General features: G+C 41.5%; 1 protein-coding gene across 1 annotated transcript; it reads right to left on the reverse strand.

Moving 5' to 3' along the window:
• Positions 1-457: 457 nt before the first annotated feature.
• Positions 458-21,617, reverse strand: bckdk (branched chain ketoacid dehydrogenase kinase). Its single transcript, XM_051402300.1, has 11 exons — positions 21,236-21,617; positions 16,790-16,858; positions 16,506-16,616; positions 12,836-12,883; positions 10,626-10,745; positions 10,393-10,491; positions 9,942-10,015; positions 8,566-8,694; positions 7,947-8,036; positions 7,606-7,761; positions 458-4,808 (listed from the first exon to the last, which is right to left on the reverse strand). Exons 1-11 carry the CDS (start codon positions 21,479-21,481, stop codon positions 4,664-4,666), a joined length of 1,287 nt encoding a protein of 428 aa, XP_051258260.1. The 5' UTR covers positions 21,482-21,617; the 3' UTR covers positions 458-4,663.

The raw sequence follows: 21,617 nt of genomic DNA on the forward strand, positions 1-21,617 counted from the left end.
ATAGATAGAAAATGATAGAGAAAGGGTTTCTTTAGGACAAAGGTTGGGAACCACTGCTGTAGTGTGTGTATGTGTGTATCTATACTAAATACAACCTCACAGAGCTGCTAGTATGATGACAGACACTTTAAATTTTACAAAATAAAAAGCAAAGATACAACAGTTAATATAACATCAACTGTAATTGTAAATGTATACGTGAGTGTGTGTGTGTGTGTGAACTGCTTGAATCCGATGAAAGCTTTCTGTTGCGGAGGTGTCATGGTTGACCGCTGACACAGGAATGTGTTTTCCTGAAGAGCAGCACGTACCGGTCCCATCGGCGCCGCTGCACACTGCAGGTAAATACAGAGTCTGCGAATATTTAAAGATTGTCCTCTAGATAGCTGCGAGACTCCTGAGACGACAGTAACTTCCTGACAAAGAGATGCACAATGAAACTTAAACCACAAAAGAGTTCCAACCAAGTAAAATTTAATGTTTACAGAGTCCTGAACACAACAGAAAGACATGAGAGAGAAACTAATTTCAGTCAAGGAGACAAAACACTCCATGGCAGCACATTCTGTCAGTAAGTCCAATATTTGGCTTTGTACTGGAAATGATGGAGAAATTATTATTATTTTTTTCTATTAATCTTCATTTCTATCTGCAAAAAGTAACTGGGAAAATTTTGTTGCACATCCTCTTCCCTCTTCAAAAAAACCCCCCAGTATTTTTTCTAGTCTGCTTGCACTTCTCCTTTTAGACCAGCAGGGGGCAGACAGTACACGTGCCATGCTTCATAAAAGCCTGGCTGCCAAATCCACAATTTACAAACCACCTTCAGAAACATTTCACCAGCAGCATTTTGGACAAGGAGAAAACCTCTGAATGATGCCGGTTCGCCTGCGAATGCGTCTCTAAAAAAAAGGGACACAAACCTTAAACCATCCGTCTACCAGCATCTGCTTTACATGCATAAGCTACATACATATATATACTACATCTTCAAGACCTTCAAAGCCACAATAAACACATTGATTCATATACACGGCCTCGGCGAGAATACAGGTAAAGGTAATACAAGCCGCTCTCCGTCGCTCTGGAGCTGGGAATTATACGGGCGTGTTTTTGTTTTCATAAAATAAATATTTCACCAATTAAATCAGATTATGTTTTCAACATCTTACAACTCAGATAAGTGGTTCGCTCGTGTTTTCACAATGTCTCACAAGCTAAAATCTCATTTTAACTCAAGGAACATTTTGTATGTAAACAAAAAAAAGTTGTGAGTGCAAATCCAAGCGAACCAGTTATTTGTAAGATATAAAACGTGTCAGAATCGTATATAATTTATAGGTTTTAGAGAACAAAAAACAGACCAATTTTCCCATTATGGCCAAACAGTGTCTGTCATTCTAAAGCTTTTATGATGCAGCTTTAGAATAAAAGGTTGTGCGACTCCAGGTCGGTGATTTATAACCAATAACTGACCCTTCCTAAGACCCGCCCCTTTTTGCTCTGTGCTCCAATAACAGTTGAGTAAGCCTCGGCCAACTTCCTCCTTTCTTGTAGCTAGATATGCTACGTGCTAGGCTAGTACATGTTGGGGGAAAAAACCAACCACATCTGGCAATAGTTAAAATATTATATAATAATATAATATTATATATATATATATAAATATAGTCATATCTTAAGTTAGCTAAATCGTTAGCTCACTACTGAGCTTATCTAGCTACATCAATCGCTAGCTGGCTATCTAGCTAGTTAAAACTCTAGCTAATGATTGATGCAGAATGTTTTTGCTAACATTAGCTAACTTAAGTTACACAGACTATAGCTCTGTAGCAAAACGCCATCTAACTAGCGAGCTAACAGTTGATGTTAATTACCATTAGCTAACTTAAGATATGTAGACTAAATATAAATATTTGCTCCGTAGCAAAACACTAACTAGCCAGCTAATGACGGATGTAGATTATCTAAGTAGTTAGTTAGCTTATGTTATGCTAACATGAGCTAAAAATTTGATTATTTTTTCCAATACAGATTAGCCTAGCATAGCTTTTTAAGTACGGGAAAGGAAAAAGTTGACCAGGTCCAAAAAGGGGCGGGACTTAGGAAGGGGGTCAAATCACAGGTGGAGTCTCTCTCTGAGCCAAAAACCGAAAAAAAAAAAAATAAAACGTATGAAGACAAACTTAATAGATTTCCAATCCTGGTAATTACAGCTCGAGATTCCCAATGCCCTCTCTGCTAAACAGTATAAGCTAATATAATAACAAATGCTCCCAACAGATAAAGTGTGAATGTAGCTTTCAGTTCGATGTGTTGGTGGATGACTGGTGCTCACTGGGGAATGTTCAACACAATGTGAGGAGTGCTTGAGGTGGGAAAATGTCTGAAACGTCGTGTTATTGACTCTGTATTATTTGATTTATACAACTGTAACTGGAAACTCAGAGCGGCCGGGGTCTGCTAATCATTTTTGCTACGTTATGTCAAGATCACAACTCGACCGTTTTTTCTATAGTTCGCTCTTTCGGTCGGTCCGTCCACGAATATTTCCCAACTATTTGGCAGCCGCAGTAAATTTGGCATAAAGGGTCAAATGTTTGTGAGGTTATGCATGCACAATGTGGCAGATATTGCGAATTCGAGCTTGTTTACAAGATAAATCGTGTTTTTGTTGTTGTTGTTGTATTCATCTGTTTGTCTTCAGGTCGAGAGGAATGACTTTATGAAACCGACTTGGATAGACCATGAAGTACAGACGCCCGTTATCCTGAGACGATTAGAGAAAAAAAAAACTGTGATATCGAGAGATAATGTTGTAAATTAAAGCAGCAACGAGGAGTTGCGCATTCTTAGTAGTACAGACAATGAGCTGAAGCGAGCATTTTATTTATCTTAGTTTAGTTGGCGTTTGAGGAGTTGGGCAAAACTCCAAGTATGTTCTGTGCAGTTTGCAGCAACGTGATCATTTTTCGTCACGTTCAGTTACGGAAAAACGTAGCTGGAGTGCAACAAGAGCTGACACCATCTCGCTTGTACGGTAGCAAAAAGGGTCTTTGTTGTAATAAATAATTTGTACAGGGGAAAGTAAAAACTGATTTCTGACAGCTCACTGAGACCTTTAGTCGTTAGGGAACTCAATATTTCTAAATTAGAAGAAAGAAAAAGGGACAAAAATCACAAAATAAGTAGAATTTTTCTAAAAATAAACCCCACAAGATATGGCCATTCGTTGTCTCAAAGTAACGCTCACATTAAGTTGAGATCTTGACAAAATTGACCTAAAAATGACGAGCGACCTCAGCCAAACTGAACCTCCGTGTACTGACCGATCCTGAAATGTTATTTTATACAAAACTTATCTCAAAAAGACAGCAAACCTGAAATACAACAGAAACACTTTCTAAAAAAACAACAAAAAAAAAACAAAAAACTAAATAGATAGAGATAAAACAGAAAAAAAGGAGACAACATTAGACAATACTTCTCTGGTATATTGTTAGTCAAAAAAAAAAACGCTATGATTGGTGCAAGTGCTGAGCATCACAATGGGAAATCTATTCATTGTGCAAAAAAAAAAAAAAACACATCTGACATCCAAACTAATGAAACTGACATGGTGGTTGTGCATCTGTGTGAACCGATAAAGGCAACGACAAAGAAAAACAAAAAACAAGTAAAAGTCAGCATGCAGTTGAAGGACTTAAACATCACACAGTAAGGCCACTGAACATCTCGGGTTGGCTTCCCTGCCTGAAAAGCTCCACAAAAATACTGCTGAACAAAGAAAAAGATGTTGGATCGCGGCGCGTGTTCTCCAAACGGAACGAGACGGAGGTCTGTTAATGAGCTTTCGGTGTTTTTGGCAGTTTTTCTTCTGCGTGTACCAGCCGCAGCTGAACTCAAGGCTTTGCTGAATGACGCTTAACGGTCGTCGACGGTTGAGGTTTACAGCTCGTGCTGGAGAGCGCTTTAATACCGAGGACACCAGAGCTGGGTTTTATCCCCCCCCCCATCCACCACCTTGTAGACCCTTTTAGATTTTGATACAAAGAGCTGATAACGTACTGGAAGGCTCTGGTAACTCAGACTACGGTTGTGTTGATCGTTGTGGAACATGCGAGCAGCTTTGTGCACTTTGAGGAGATTTTGACAGGGTTGCTGGAGTGTCTCAGGAAGTTTCCTTTGAAACTTTGTTTTTCTTTTTTTAAATCATCAAAACGTCTGTTCCTATTTTGGAGGCTGTGTGACTTCAAAATGAACTTCTTTAAAACTGAAGCTCTTCCTTCCTTCCTTTCCTTCCACAGTAACGTCAATGTCCACTATGCACAGTTTGTCCCGATAACCTAAAACATTCAAAAGTTCATACACCCCATAAAACTTCAAGACGACATGCCACAGGGTACAAAACACGAAGGAAAAAAAACAACTGAAATAATCAACTTGAGAGCTAACATAGCTTATAATCAGTCTAAGGCAGAACAACAACAACAAAAAAAAATAAAGAACAAGTAGTGGGTTGGTGGATTTAGGAGCTTTCTGACAACATACTGTGTAGGCTATCACTGTGTGGACCAAAGTCCTGTAGTCCATGCCAGCCTTCCTGGTGTCCTCCTGCATGGCCTGATTCCTGTGTTCTACAAGGGTGACCGACGGCGGGGCTTTACACTCGGAAGCTCTCTCCTTTGCCGTCGATGTGGCGCAGACGCAGGTAGACGTCGGTGCCGATGCCCTGCATAGACTGTACGGACAGAGAGCCGCCCAGGTACTCAGCGTAGGCCCTGGATGTGGGCAAGCCGAAGCCGAACCTGCAGGACACAAAGAGGACAGTTGTAGGTAAAAACCTGAAAGCGTCGGTGAACTGTGAAATGCCAGCTGCTGGTAAATACGGGTGGACACTGGACCCAAGAAGTGGCATTGATGTCATGATTTAATAAACCCAAAACTCCACCTTCTCCCCTTTCCTGTCTGACCAGGTTGACACCATCGGCATGTATAAAGATGGACGCCATATGACGTAGATGGGACAAACTAAAAAAAGATGGTTCCAAAAGATGGATTCTCTCATTTTACGTAGTTCTTACCACACTGATGTTTGTTAAGTGTTGATTTTTCAGATAAATTCAGTTTTATTAGTTATTTGAAGCTATAAAAACGGGGTTTCACATCCTGATTGACAGCTGAGCCCTGCGTCTGCCGAGCGTCTGGGCGGGACTTTGATACCGCAGCTTTATTTTTGTACAGCGGGAGGAAGTGGAGACGCGACGTTCATCTTTTATACGTCAATGGTCCACACCAATGTGAGTATATATGAAAACGCTGCATTGTGGCCTTCTATTGTAACGTTAAGACGGCATTACTATCGCGTTACATCGGCCGCTCATACGCAGTTAGGACTAAGGCTGCGCAATTAATCAGAATATCGAGTTAAGTGCAATATACAATAATTATAATGAAGTCCTTTTGTGCTGCAGAGATGCCCTGACCTACAAATGTTTCCTCCAGAGGTACGAAAAACAAGTTTGTTTGGTTCTACAGACCTCAACAAATGTCCCAGCATCAGGATTTTCATAGTTTTTTAAATTATACCATATCGTGCAGCCCTTGTTAGGACATGTCTTGTGAAATGCAGATACCCCATTAACACAAAGCACCTTAAGAGGGAGTTATAATGTCTGCCTGTGTGTAATCGTACCGACACCCATCTGTGGAAGCAGCCACTAATACAGTGCATCTCCTGTGATACGTGACACGAGCAGCTTTGTTCCCTCACATTAAAGCATGCAGCTCAACACACAGATGATGTAACCTGCTGTTGTAGCGTTTTTTGCTGATCCCAGCGCCACCACTTATTGATCTGTGTGGGTGAGTGAGCAGCGTGAGTAAGTGAGAGCCCACAGAGACGAGCACAACGCTTGTCTCACTCGCAGCCTGTCCTCGCCGGGCCTTTTCTGGGTTTTTTTGTTATTTGATGGATGGTTAGCTAACTAAAGTGCACATTCCCCTGCTGGTGTTTTTTCAGCTGCTAACAAAAGAGTTTGAGCCACATTATCACCACCCTGGGCCGGAGAAGACAATTTAATTTGCATGTAGCTTGAGAAAACCAGGACACATGCAATTAGATTCACTGACTGGCTGACAGATGGCAGACGTACATGTGATTAAGTGTAAGAAAGTGCATTAAAACACATGTGGTTTATATCCAGACACTTAAAAGGGGGCCTGAGGCCTCACCGGCAGGTAGCTGACATATTTACAGTGTGTTTGTATGCCATTATTCCAACAACTTCTCAGCTGCTGTTAGATTCTCCAAATCTCTGAACACTTCAGGAGGGATAAAACATATTCACATTAGGGGTGGGCGATATGGGCAAAAAATAATATCTCAATATTTTTGGGGATTTTGGCGATAACGATAATCAGTCGATATCCTTTAAAATGTGATTAGAATTGTCTGAGCTGGACTTGTGTCCACCAAACGCGTTTACAGCGCTGAGAGAGCTCAAAAACTCATTTTCCGAGCGCCCAGCGGTGTTAAAAGTTGAACAGATTTCAACTTGAAGCGCTCTGAGCGCTGCGCAAAAAAAAAAAAAACCTCTCCGCTGACATCTTTCTACCGCTGAAGGCGCTTAGTGCTCTGAACGCTGAAGCCCATAGGACCCACGTCTCAGCACTAAATCATCTGAAGTACCGGTAGCTTCAGGGACTGGAGGTGTTTGCATTTTCTCTCTACCATCACAACGCGCTGCTAAACTGTTGCAAAGAGGTTGCTAGCGAGAGGTCACGTGATCACGTCATGTGATCACGTAGGCCCACTAGTCGTGTGACTGAATCCTGCCATGCTGTAGAGAGCGCTGCTGCACCGTGTATTAATGGATGTGAGGAGTTTCCGCGGGCGTTTCATTGTTTTTGTGGAAGTAATATAAATACTCGATAATGGAAATTTGCACATCGTCAAAACAACAATGACGATATTATCACAAACGATATATATCGCCCACCTCTAATTCACATACCGACACACCTAGAGTAGATAAGATGTACGTGTGTACGTTATTTGGTTTTTGGTGTGTTTCAGTGTCAGGGTTCCCACAATCACTTTCCAGGAGTTTTTCTTGACAATGCAGGACAGCAGCAGCTCATAAAAGCTGCGGTTTCTGGCAAATTGACTACATTACTTTGACCACAGCTCATAAGTAACAGCTCAAATCAAGCAGAATTTATTTTATTTTACATGAAATTCATCTTCTATGTTCATCCAATGTACGATTAACAACCACAGCAACAAGAAATGTGATGATTATTAGTCTGTATGAAGGTAGAAGTCGTACAGTTTATCCTTCCAAACAAAAGACATACCCAGGTTTATGTAGGTGGTCTGAGCGAGGGGCTAAAATACAAACATTTCCAGGATGTTTGCTCATTTTAATCAATTTCCAGGTGTTTCCATGACGCGTGGGGACCCTGGTTGTACTGCACTGTTGTTTTTGTCAAAAAGACCTAACAAAACTTTTTTTAAAGATAATTTTTTTTTTTTTGTGTCAGACTTTCAGAAATTAGCGCCTGGAAGTGTTTTTGATGTATCCATGTTAGATGTACTCTTACCCATGCATAGGGCTGGACTGGTTTCCACTGTTGGTAATGTTGTTGAAGAGGTTGCTCATGCGGGGGTCCTGTGCGCTCTCCTCAGCCGTGCTGAAGTGGTAGTCCATCACCTTGTCTACAATATTGTGAGGGATGCCGCCGCCACGGTCTGAAATCCTTTAAAAAAAAAAAAAGGGGGAAAGAAAAGTTATCTTTGGAAGCTTCGAGAGACGACTGAAAACCCGCCAGCTTGTTTAAAACAGCAGCTACGTTTCTGATAAGGACTCATAAAGCGGTGTTTTATTTGTGTCATTAAATAAGGTTTTGAAACCAGCAGCAATGACAGACATTGAGCCGCTCACCTGATGACAAAATCAATGTCATTATTGGCGATGGTGACGACCACATCGGGCACATTGTATGGGGTGTCCAGATGGCTTTCCATGGTGGCCCTGAAGAGACAAATACATACACATGCACGGGGAGTAAGTGTTGAATTGTGGCACACTGCAGACATTAAAGGAATTGAATGGAAATCCATTGGGTCACATTTGTTTTGGGTGCTGCTCACAGTTGCTATGAGCTTTTTGTTTTTGTGCTAAATACACAGGAATGCTGGCAGATGAAGCGTACATGCGGGCCAAACATCGACAGGACCCAGTTTTCAAAAACAAAAAGGGCCTGTGAGAACACTGACTCTACTCCTACAAATAACACCAGCACCAGCTCTCTCCTGCTCCCAATGAATGATGGGAATGTAGCCGACAACACACAGTACAGCCTGCAGCTCTGACCACAAAGCCGGACTCATAACGTAACAGTATGAACACTTTATTGCTCTTCCTCTCTCACAGTCAAAGGACAGAGAAAGATCATTTGATGCCAGTACAGCGAAAATCTCTCGTTATGATTTCCATCTCTAAATCTCAGCAGGAACAGGACAGTCACGCTGGCGATGAACAAACATCGTGGTAAAGTTACCTCATGGCGTTCTTGAGGAGCTCGGGCAGGATGTAATCCAGAGGCAGAGGGATGAAGGGGAAGCGAGCTGCTACGTGTCCGTTGATCCGCACTCTGGGCGAGTTCCCGTACTGGTGCTCGCACAAACGCCTGAGGAACACATGAGGAGCATTTACTGTATCTGATCTGGTGGATCCTCTGATATAAGACGTAAACACTAACAGTCGACTGATATGGGTTCATCAATGGCCAATATATAACGCTGATATCAAAACAAAGGAAAGTCATGTATAACTCTATTCTATAGGAAATGCAGGCATGTGTTTACAGCAGGTTACATGAGAGTTACAGTACAGGGCTCGCACACACTGACGGGGCTGAATGCAGAGTGTCTGAAGATGTTATTTTGTTTGTTGGCCTCGGCCTCGTGAGCACAGACATCAGCTGATGCCGATTATCTCTAAATGACAGATAATCAGCCAGATTAATCAGCCTATCTGAGCAATTGTTCTCTAACATTTTCTGTCAGGCGTACAGTCTAGACCTAGTCTATTTGAAAAGGTCCTGAGATAACTTTTGTTATGAATTGGAACTAAACCAATAAAACTGAAATTAAAATTAAAATGAAAATTAGATGACCACGCTGACTCAACTCATTTTCAGAATAAAAAACAGAAAACGTCTCGTTTCCCAATTTTAGGTTTCTCATTTCAAAACAAGAATCCATTGTACGCAGTGTAACGTGTTCGCATGCTAACAGGGCTGCAGCTAACGATTATTTTCATTATCAAATAATCTCCAAAAAGTCAATCAAGTCCAAAGAGACGTCTTCGAATGTCTCATTCAGTTTACTGTCATAGAGCACGGAAGAAAATATTTACTTTTGAGAAACTGAAACAGAGAATTTGGACATTTTTTCTTTTAAAAAATGACTTAAATCTGTCAATCACTTATTAAAATAGTCGACTTTATTGACTCATTATTGCAGCTCTACATTCTAACATATACTAATTAGCATTATCACAAGGGAATGTTTTATTGTCAGAGATATGTAGATATCAATGTATATTAACTGTAATTTACACTGATTTCATTGTGTTCACCGGCCGTACACTGAACAGTAACGACAGAAAAAGTGATTATTTCCAGTCATTGTGAACTTTCTTTGTGAACTCCGTAAAAGCTTCTGACTCCAGAAAGGTCATGTGATAAGATTACAGAAGGCAAACAGCAACGATAGCTCGTATCTCATTCACAGCTCCGGGCGCTGAAACACGTATGTTGCTGACAGTTTATCAGCTGAACTCTGACCCCCCTCGGTCAACAGCGCGCTCGTACAGAAGCAGAAAGTCATCTAAAGGTGAGAAGTAAACAAAGCTGCGCAACTCAACACTCACCTGGCAAAGTCCACCCACTTCTCTATGATTTTTTTGGGGGAGAGACGTCTGCATATGATCCCAACGAAGTCAGCCTGAAGGGAGAACAGAAGAGAAAACTTTTACAATAACTGACTGTAATTTGTCTCAATCAGTCATTTGAATTCCCTGCAGGGTGGTTTCTCTTTCTCCTACTGTAGTTTCTGCTATTTATTGAATGAATTCAGTTCCTTTTACACATTAAAAACATTTAAACTGCCAACAGAAACATGTCGTTTCATGCTTCCTTGCGGCTAAAAATATTCCCCAAAGAATGCTCCTCTGGTTTGAGTAATGTTTGCTAAAAACTCTTTAATTTCTCTAAATCAAATTAAATTCTATATTTAGGTTCTGCTTTTCTAGGATTTTGTTTTCAATAGGAACTGATGGGTTTGGGGGCTGAGAGCCAAACAGAAAGTGCAGTCGGACGTACGTTCTCCTCGTGGAGGGCGAGATGGTGCGTGGCCAACATTCGGATTCCCAGGCGAGAGCACAGCGTTGTGTCCAGGAAGCTGCGGAGGATCATCTCGTCCTGCAACAGTAGGAAAGAAACTGTGTTCAGCTTCACAGCCGAAACTCTCTGAAAAAACATCTGGAACATTAAAATTACTCCGATGAACGTAATGAAATATCCTCAATAGAATCTTTCGGAGGTTCAGTTTTTACCTGGACGTGTCTGCGACACTCCCTGAAGCCCTGGGCCAGCATGGTCACCACATCTTTATGGTCGTCCAGCAGCTGCTGCACCAGCTTACAGAACCGAGCCTCCATGTCCTGATCCTTGATCTGTAAACAGAGGGGCTCGTATCAACGCGCTGTAAAGACCTGAAGTTTGAAAAGCCAGAGACAACGACAGAGGTGCCGTCGCTTTGAGTTTGGCTTATTTTCTATAACAGAATGAAATGCTGTTCATTCATTCGGTTTTCTTTTGCCCTCACCGTTAAGTTCCCGCCAGAGAAACTTCACACCTTCTGCACGGATGTTTCCCAACAAAAGCATTCCAGGGAATTAAAGGAAATAATCCCCCCATTTTCTGGCTTTTGTGGTGATTAACAAGGTTAAAAAAAACGTCAAAGTAGAAGCAACTAATTAATTAGTGAATGAAAACAGTATTTCTGTTAGGAAAGAGGAATAGACTTGTGTCGTAGTGCTGTGGAAATGTGCATTATGTACATTATTAATAGATTATAATTTACCACGTGAGCTTAGAGAAACAGAACGGGTAACTGCACCACCGTCAGCCTTTATTTGCCAACCACAAATAACATTACATCCCTCATGATTCAGTGACAGAAAACCACACACACACACACACACACACACACGCACACAGCTTGTTTTTCCTGAATTTGATATGTCTGTATGTATCCAGCACAGACAGCCTGAGGTAAGGTGGCAGATGGGTCTGATAAACCTGAAGGCAGGGACAAATGGGAGCCTGCATTTATACAAAACAGAAAAAATGTTGAGCAGGTATGTCATTATGTGCAGCCTATATACAGGACCCTATAGGAACAGCTGTTTTATTTGGCACCGACTCCTCAAAAGAGCTCAATAAAGAGTTAAATAAAGAGCGGAGGCTGTTCACTGTCACCACCGACCGAGAAATAACTGAAGAGGACTGACCCACATTCCTCACTGTGCACGCTGTATGAAAGCTGAAAGCTCTGGATGTCCAGTCCTGTTTAAACCTGTGCAGTGACATCTGAGCTGTACAATAAATAACATTTTGTTCAAATATTATTTGTACTGTAGTCTTAAGAGTGCTGAACACTTCACAGCACTAACACAAACAACTCTTCTTACACCACTTTTATTGCTACCTTGTTCACGGTCAGGTAAATATTTATCTTTATACTCTTCCATGTGCACCTTATCTGAATTCAAACAAAGAGATTTTGTGCACCATAACAACCAGAAACTGTCTCACAACTCTCACAACCACATCAGAGTAAAAAAAAAAACCTGCTTTTCTTCTTGTTCCTACCGTTAGTTGTTTTCATTTATGATCAGTTCTTACGATTGTTTTCAAGTTGTGCCTTCCTCCGTCACACATTTCAAATATATTTTAAAGGTCCAGTGTGTAACATTTAGGAGGATCTTTAGTCAGAAATGGAATATAATATTCATTAGTATGTTTTAATTAGTGTATAATCACCTGAATATAGGAACATTGTGTTTTTGCTTTCTGTTTTTATCTACAGACGCTGCGTGTCGCCATGTCGAACCGCAATGTTTCTACAGTTGCCCAGAACGGACAAATCAAACACTGACTCTACATAGGGCCGTAAAAATGCCTCACCGATAAGAGAGCGAGCTTTATATGGAAGGATGTGTGCATATGTGGCCAACTGGTGTGGTAGGAGCCAATGTCTTATCCTATAGTATGGTTATAGATCATTATGTTCTGACTCCTTCGAGTGTGATTTATGGAAAAAGCCCTGCAACTTTACCGTTAGATGGTAACACACTGCTGCTTTAAAAAACTAAAATATATTTATTTATATGTTGCTTTTTTCTCTTTATCTGAAACTGTAAACAAAATACCTTTTTAGTGATTTGTGGCTTGTTATTCAAAAGATTTAATGAACAACTTAATGGAAACGAGTCAGTGTGAGTTAGTGTTACATTCTGTACAGCTCAACCAACCCTGGAGCTGCTACATGCAAGCAAAACAAAAGTCAGCAACTGTTCACACTTCCTGTTTATGTGCTGCCTGAGTAGTGGTGAACTTGAACTCATGACCCTGAGAGAGAGTGTGTGTGTGTGTGTGTGTGTGTGTGTGTGTGTGTGTGTGTGTGTGTGTGTGTGTGTGTGTGTGTGTGTGTGTGTGTGTGTGTGTGTGTGTGTGTGTGTGTGTGGAGAGAGACACTCACCGGGGGAAAGTCACTGAGCATGTGGTAGGCTCTGATGTACAGTTCATGCTGTAAGAAAGGAGAAGAGAGGACTGTAGTTAGGCTGCAGTTAGACTGATTCTCTGTGATCGTCCATCCGACCGTGAAGGCCTCACACCAGCAGCACCGGACCCTCAACGGGCCCCACGCCACTACTCACAAGTCCACATGTGGTTTACATTTCAGGACGCTTCTATGTGAAGAATTCTCTGAGTTGAAAACAAAGTTACACAACTCCTCCCGAGAAAACAAAGCATGGTTCCTCATTTAAACCAAAGAGCTCATATGACTTGAATTCACAATGCGTGTATAAGCTGCTGCAGCCAGTGTTTTGGTTTCTGATAGAAGAGCTGACAGGGTGAGTCAAGACACTTTGACCTACATTACGACTGGTGGCATACAAAAGGAACTGCTTTTTATGTAATCGGCACAGAGGAGCTCTGCGATGCCAGAAAAAGGAATCTAGGTGAAAGTTCATCAGCTACGAGACATGCAGAGGCGGCGAATTGGTTATAAAAGGGACTGTAGGGAACAGAGAGTTGTTCCCACACGAAGGCCCTGCAGACAAACTCTCACTGAAAATAAAAAACCTGATCCGCTGCTCCACACTCATACACATCATCATTATAATGAGCAGTATCATTTAACTGTGTGTGCTGCAGATGGGTCTGAGACGTCTGTGTGTGTGTGTGTGTGTGTGTGTTTTGTGTGTGTGTGTGTGTGTGTGTGTGTGTGTGTGTGTGTGTGAGCCTTGTGCCTCAACCTCCTTATGGGGGGGTTTAAAAGGAATTTTGTTTGTTCGAAATGGCATTCGAAAAACTCAACAGCAATGTGTGTTTCCAGGAAGTGTTGTGGACTTCACTGTGGACAGTTTTCATTGGAATAACCTTCCCATGGAGCAGGGGTGGGCAACCTGTGGCCCTATAGGAGGCCCCTCTCCGGTGGCTCCCTGTGGCTTTGACAAAAAAAATGAAATGGAAAGAAATAACAGCTGTGTTTTGAACAGTTTCATTTATCATTGTTGTGGGGTTAAAGTGATTCTTACATGCTCCAGTTGTGAAAATGTGTAGCCATTATACACCAAATAAAAGGTGGAAATCTTTCCTTGGCACCGGCACTTTCTCCTCCATGTTTTGCCGGTCATTAATATCAAGTCTTGAGTCTCCCTAGCTCTACTATCTTTGGATTCCACATACAGATTTGTTTTCTTCCTCCAGCAGCGCCGCTGGCTAACGGGTGTGCTTTATCTGCTGAGAGAGAAATGAGCACTATAAAGGCTCAATTAAGTTTTGTGGCTCCAGACAGATTTTTTATTTTGGGCCAGAAGAAGACTCTTGTGATAGTAAAGGTTGCCCTGCAGGAGCGGTCATATAAGAAGTGTTTAAAAGGTAGAAACTGTTTGTTAATTCCTCAGCAGAAGAACATTTAAACACACAAGTGACCTCTTTAAACTGCAATATCCACTCTAACGTTCCCAGCGCTTCAGAAAATAAAAGCTTTGCCTATCATTAGTGTGTCATGTCACGGTGACCCACATACTGCACACTGAAGGTTACGCCTTCTGCCAGCCGCCTGTTGTACTGTATTATACAAGCAGAGTTAAGATTTATGGCACATGTTCAGCTACTTGTACACTCGTACTATACAGAACATTATCTGCAGACCGACGTGTTTCTGCTGGTGGCCCGAGGTGACCCTGATGATGGCCCTGAAGTCACACACTGTTGTGTATACTACACACCACACACACACACACACACACACACACACACACACAGGCCAGTAAATTGTCAAATATGTGTAGTATATGCAAATTAGGTTTGGACGGTAAAGATTATTTCATACCTTCCTTACACCAGGGGAAATACGGTATATGACAGTATATGCATTTTATAAAAACAACGTAAAAGCTGAGCTTGCTGGTGATAAGTCATGCATGATAGAGCATTTCTATTTTAACCGGTGCAGCTTTTCTAGCCTTTCTGGCAGCCTAGAATCACAGGGTTTGTACCAGACATTTTCGAGGACTTTTTCTTGACGATACAGGACAGCACTGGCTTACAAACGGTCAGAAAAGCTGCGATTTGGGGCAAATTGGTGGCATTAATTTGGGAACAGCTCAACGTAAAAGTGGTGCATTGCACGTACAATTAACATCACTGTGGATGTATTTATGAACCACAGCAACAAGACATTTGATCATTATTAGCCTGCATGCATGAAGAAATGAGAATTTCACTCACAGCTCGGGAAAAACTAGACTCGATGCCGGACAGATCGCTGCAGTCAGTTAATCTTTGCATCTGATAAACCTGCCTTTAATGTCATACAGTTTGTAGGTACGTAGGTGATCTGAGTGAGGGGCTTAAATACAAAAAAATCCAGGACAACATGGATTATTTCCAGGATATTTGATAATTTTAATGAATTTCCAGGTGTTTCCATGACTGGAAAACTAGTCTCTAAATGTCCAGGTTTTCCAGGACGTTAGGGAAAGCTGAAATACGAGATGAGAGATGGGGACATGTAATTTCACAGAGCTGTTAGTGAAGAATGGAGACTCTTACAGGTTCAGGCAGACCGTCACAAACGGCCACTCGAATCCGAACTGAGCGCACAGAAAATGAAGGATCTAAGAGCGAATATCATCGATCCAACAGAAAGAGGAGCACCTGTGTTTCTGGAAATCACACCTTCTAAATAACCTGGTATACCCGATACCTTGATACCGCCCAAGCCGAATGTACATCCTTTCAGACAGTGAGCTGCTACCACTGTGTGCCACCCACACAGATTTCGGTCACTTTATTGAGCAGAATTTAAGAATTTGTACCTTAATCTAAGATTAATAATCAGCAATTTTACAATGAGACACAATTTCTTCAAACAGCATGATAAAAATGAGTGACTTTGTTTTAAATGAAGGCACCAGAAGCATTCTGCATTCTGAAAAACACTGGGACAAAACTACTTTCTCATAAATGGAGAAGTTGTGCAAGTGGTCTTACTCTTAAAATAATATTTTTTTAAGAGCAAACCATTGTTGTAAGTTCTTCAATTGAGCTCAATATGAGCTACAAGACCCAGCTCTGGAGTCCAAGGTCTTTCCCAAGGACATGCAGAGCTGAGGGATCGACCCACCAACCCTGTGATTTGTGAGCTCTTCCTCCTGAAACACAATCACTCCTTCCAACTGGGAACAATGGCGGCAGCAGCAGCTGAAAGGTACCCGGTTGTTGAGTTCATTCGCAGGTCGTCAAACACCGACACTTTGGATTGGTGGCTCCAAGGACGATAGTTGAGTCTCAAAGCGTCAAACCTTGGCAATGAGACTCAACAATCGGCTATCTTACCGATGTGTGATTGGTCTAAATGCCTGAAAACAGACCCAGGAGGAGATGCGTAAGTCTCCTTTAATTATAATACTCTGGAAGGTTATTGTGGTTGTTTTTTGCCCAATGACGCCAAAAGTAAAGTGCCAGCCGCAGCTTTAAAGAGAACATTTCGCTCTTTTCATTCAAAGTACAGCCGCGACTCTCCTGTGCGACGGCCCAGTTGTCACTTTCTTATTATAGAATCTGCTGCAGGGCCGATGCTCCCTGTACAAGCCAGGAGCAGTGTGTGTGTGTGTGTGTGTGTGTGTGTGTCTTACCACTTGCAGAATGGTGGGGTTGCAGCCGATGATGAAGGGCAGACTACGGAAGCCCTTGATGCGATGGGCGATCCGTACAGGCAGCTCCTTGTGTAGGTACTTGGCACTGCTCTGAGATCACACACACACACACACACACACACACACACACACACACACACACACACACACACACACACACACACACACACACACACACACACACACACACAGTGAGTGAGGAAGAGTCACACAGAGATCGCAGAGTTTCTCTGTAAACACACACACTTGGCTGAAATATTTACCAGGATGTGGTGTCCATCGGGAGACTTCCCAGAATACAGCAGGGTCGCCAAGGTCAGTCGCACCGAGGCCTGGGGAGACATTAACACGTACGGTCACACACTCATTCACCGAACTTTATTCACCAAACGGTTTGGGCTATCTCGCCTTCGTCGAGGTGGTGCCTGAGGCTGTTCCCAGTGTCCTTAAATACAACACATCCATTAATATATCACCACGGATACCATGAAACGCTGTCGTCTTGTTCTTTCAAAAATCAGCTTAGTTTATGCAAGAAAAATAGAGAATAAAGGCTCAACTTTTTACATTATTCCCTAACTCCCAAAATACACGTCAGTAAATACATTCTGTAATCTGTAAACCTAATTATTTAGATTACATTTTCAAAAGACAGTGTATTAAATCGCCTCCATCACTTAACATTTACAAATAACCCTAACTAAAGTCAATCCACTTAACACATCCATCCAAGGACTACACTTCTCCTTAAAGAAATCATATTAATGGGGACAAATATAATCCAGTAGACTCTACAGAAATGGCCTCAAGTCTAATTCCTCATTTAACCCTTTTGCTGCACTTTCTGTTTGACATTCCTTCTCAATTCCCACATTTCTTAATGAATTTCAGTCCAAACACAAGAAACATGCTTTTTAATACATGTATATATTTTTCAACAAAAACCTTTTTTATTTTAACAAAAGAAGCCAAAGTTCCTCAAATGTTATATGTTCTCTAAACACAAAGTAGCTGCACGAGAACTTTACCTAAATAAAACAAAAAATATATATTTATATAACCAACTATCAGATCAAATAAGCCTGCAAGATTACAAGTCTGACCAGATGTCAATGTTTGATACAGTACTATGGTTCCAAAAAGCCCTCGAGTGTTAAATAAAAATATGTTTTTCCGGGTGCAGGGAGTCCAAACAGTAGGTAGTGAATCACTGAGCAGTGGAGGGCGCTGATTATGTCAATGATTCAACCACCAGTGTTACACCTACGAGACATGATTGAAGCAGCCCACTATTATCACTTCAACCAAGTCCCCCACCCACCCCGAGCTCAGATACACTACAGCGAAAGCCTCCTGTAATAACCTGTGTGGATTATTAAACCTGCGTGTGCAGAAGGAACGTCAGTAATGGTCCTATTTACTGTAGCACTGGTATCAGTGTGAATACTCGCTAAGACCCCATTTACAGCATGCAATCAGATCAGCTCATGTTAATGAAAGGTGTAAATGCATGCAGAATGCAGCTGGTGTCCCTCAGTCAAACAGCTATTAAATGTGGAAAAAAAACAGTAGCTTTCTTAACCCAGCAGTGAATAACATTCGCAGAAAGTTTCCAGAATTTTGCCACGGGAAGAAAAGCTCAGAAATTTGGGAAATTTTGCACAATTTTAATATAAAAATCTTACTTTTTAATTGTGAGATGGAGGTAAAATACACCAGGGTTTTAATAGATTAAATCTAAGTCTCATAAAGACCTTTTTAAGACTATTAACCATGCAATTTCATTAGTTTAGTTAATTTAATTGCACATGCAGTCTACGTCTATAAAGACAACAGAATTTATTAAGAAATTGAACAATGTGCAGGTTTGAGGCCTCTGACGATACCTCCCCTTTATAAATATTATCATACTTTAAAAAGAGAAAAACAGAGATTATATAAAACAATATTCAAATACAACATTAGATAGAAATGTACAATTACTTTACCAGAATAAGAATTACTTAATTATTTTATGTGCATACTGGCAAAGGATCTGAAGGAAAATCGGTATCTGTTCCCTTTTAGTTTCATTCTGTAGTTCCCAAAAACACATTTAAAAGCGAGAATCAATGTTTAGGACCTGTTAAAAGACCTGTTAATGCCCCGTGGACATCCGGATACACATTAAAATAACAAATAATACAAGCTCATATGAGATGTTTTAGTTAAAAGACACTGTGGAAAGGTTTGCTCAAGTGCACAGAGGCAGAAGTTACTCAGAGAAAAGGTCAAAAGGTCAGCAAAAACTGCTCACTGCAATCTTATTATTCTTATTCTATCCCTTTAAATCATCCTGTGACCCTCCCCCTCCCCGAACCCTGAGGTTGGCGACCACTGCGGCAGGTTAATGTGTGACTATAAGTCACGAGACAGAGACTGCAGCTGACTACAATCAGACAGATGCACCGCAGCAGCTCCACCTTTGTTGAACAGTGTAATAGGATTACTTCTTCCCCGGCACCCTTAGGTTTTAACTCCCTGCACTGCCTGAGAGCGTTGTACTAGGGTGGTGTTTTATTTTCTGTATCTGAAGTGCAAAGTCCTTCCTCATTTCACTATGAAGAAATATTACATCTATTTAAAATGCTGAGTATTACTTTCCAAACAGTCAGACAGTAAGCATATGACAAACTCCTGACACACCCATGTTCTTGCCAGGAATAAAACTCTTTGGAAAAAGAGGGAGGAGAGATTTTTGACTAGAGAAAGTGAGAGGAAGGAAGAAGAGTTTGTTGAAGAGTTCCCAAACCTTTCCATGTTAAGGACCCAAACAATGGATGCACATTAGACCATTAAACCCCACAGGGTTTTTTTTTATACACTGTTTCCCAGGACACTTTCCAGGAGTCTTTCCTAACGATACAGGACAATACTTGCTCATAAATGGCGGTCAGGTTTTCCAGGACACGTGGGAACTCCTGCCCCAATTTGAGAGTATTTTCTATTAAAGCTGCATTATAAAAACATATTACTTTTATAAAAATAACAACTTTTTGTCACATTTGCTGAAACTTTCATTATATCCTGACAGCAGAACATGAGTCAGATAATCTGTGAAAAAAATCAGGTTCCTCCGGCTCGTTTTAGTGGCCAGGCCCGAGCGAAAGCAACCAATCAATAGTTGATTTCTGAGTCTGTGTTCGGGCCCGGTGGATTCTTGTGAATGCCATTCGGAGCACTTGGACCTGAGTTCCATAGGTTATCTATCTCATGTACTTCTGTCAGAATATAGAGAAATATTCAGCAAATATGACAAAAGATATATATATTTTTTATAAAAAATGACCAACTGTAGCTTTAAGGAACCCCCTCTTTTTATCTTGAGGTGTGAAGATTATAAATATAGTCAACGAATAATCAAAACGCCAGATTAACTTCCAGAAAATGTGATAAAAGTGAAAATATTTTATTCCTCTTTTTGCTGGGTACCCCCCTACATCCCACTCACGAACCCGACCCAACCCGAGCCCGGGAGAAATTTTGTGCGAGCCCGAAACCAAGCCCGAATTTCTGCTTAAAATAAATAATTTAAATAGTTTACTACAAGCTGAAGTAAACTAACCTGTGCATAATTAAGTGAAAATGATCAAAACTAATAAATAACGTCTGAGCCCGACCCCCAGTCGAGTTTGGGGCAGAGAATCAACCCCTGTACTGGTCCCCGGACCCTAGTTTGAGCACCCAGTGCTCTAGTTTACAGTTATGGTAGTAGTATGAACACATTTCCTTTAATAAAACACATTTCCTCTAAATGCTGGTGCACCTATATTGAACCCAGGCTTAGATGCAAGCACACAATCAGGTGGAATATGACAGATATAACTATAGTCATACTAAAAGTTCCCACAGTGACTGTGACCACAACAGTGAAATATATTATGAAAGCAGCTTCATGTGAATTGGGTCAACTTAACCTCCATCGCTGAAACTTAACACCCTGAACTCTCTTGTTGTTTAATTGTTGTATGACAGCTTTGCACTGGCAACTGTTCCTGTTGCTTCCAACAGCTGGGACGAAACACCATTGGTCTGGCGAGCTTTGAAACGTGGTGGTTTTGATATTTGTGCGAAATTAACGATTTTAAATCGAGCAAGACATTATGTTCTAATGAGAACCGGTGGTGCTGCGTTCGAATGCTCACGAGGAAAATCCGTCAAGTGGCAGATTTGTGTTAAAGTAACGGGGTTTGAGGATTATGATTAATAAAGATATGCATTTTAACCGCACACATACTTATTTAATATCCTTAACATATATCGTGTCATACAAAAACTCAAAAGTGGCAACTCGTGTTTTAATTTCATACACGTTGGCTATATCTTTTTTTTTTTTAATTCACTCGAACTATATTTTTTAAGTATTTCCTTTCGGTGAGAGGTTTCTTTCAGTTTAAGAAAAGTCGAGCCTCATCAACAATCTCAATCCCTGAGAGGTTAACTGTCTTTAAACGTCGATCCAAATGAGAGAATCTCGTATTTACTAACCCTCTTCAGCGTCCGTGAACTCAGCATAAACCCTGCTAACGGCTAGCATTACTCTCAAGCTACAGCTAGCCTACGCCCTCGTTGCTAACTCTCCGTTAGTAGTTGTGTGTGTGTGTGTGTGTGGGGGGGGAGCTCCGTTTAAAACCGGCTTAAAAAACAAAAAAAAAAAGTCTCATTCTCACCTTCTCAGCGGAAACGTCAATGGCGGACTGGTTGTAAAACGACGTGACAGTCTTCGACCTCTCTCTGGCCAGCTCCGAAAACCCCTGCATCGAGGACGTGGAGCGAAACCTCGGGCTCCCCGTGTTTGACATCGGCGGCACTGTTTTGGTGAGAGTGGCCGCCAAGAGGCTGCCGAGCCTCGGCCTGGCCCTGCAGGTAGCGCCGCTCAGCATCTCCACCGCTATACCCGCCAGTCCCGGACGCATTTGGAGACGAGCTGTGTGTATATGTGTGTATATGTGTGTGTGTGTGTGTGTGTGTGTGAACAGGACTCTTGCCCCTGTACAAGCAGTGGGTTCTGGTGTTGCTACGAGGCCATTGAGGGAGGGGGTAAGGGGGGGG

Source organism: Dicentrarchus labrax, unplaced genomic scaffold, assembly GCF_905237075.1.
Source record: "Dicentrarchus labrax unplaced genomic scaffold, dlabrax2021, whole genome shotgun sequence".
Classification (NCBI taxonomy): domain Eukaryota; kingdom Metazoa; phylum Chordata; class Actinopteri; family Moronidae; genus Dicentrarchus; species Dicentrarchus labrax.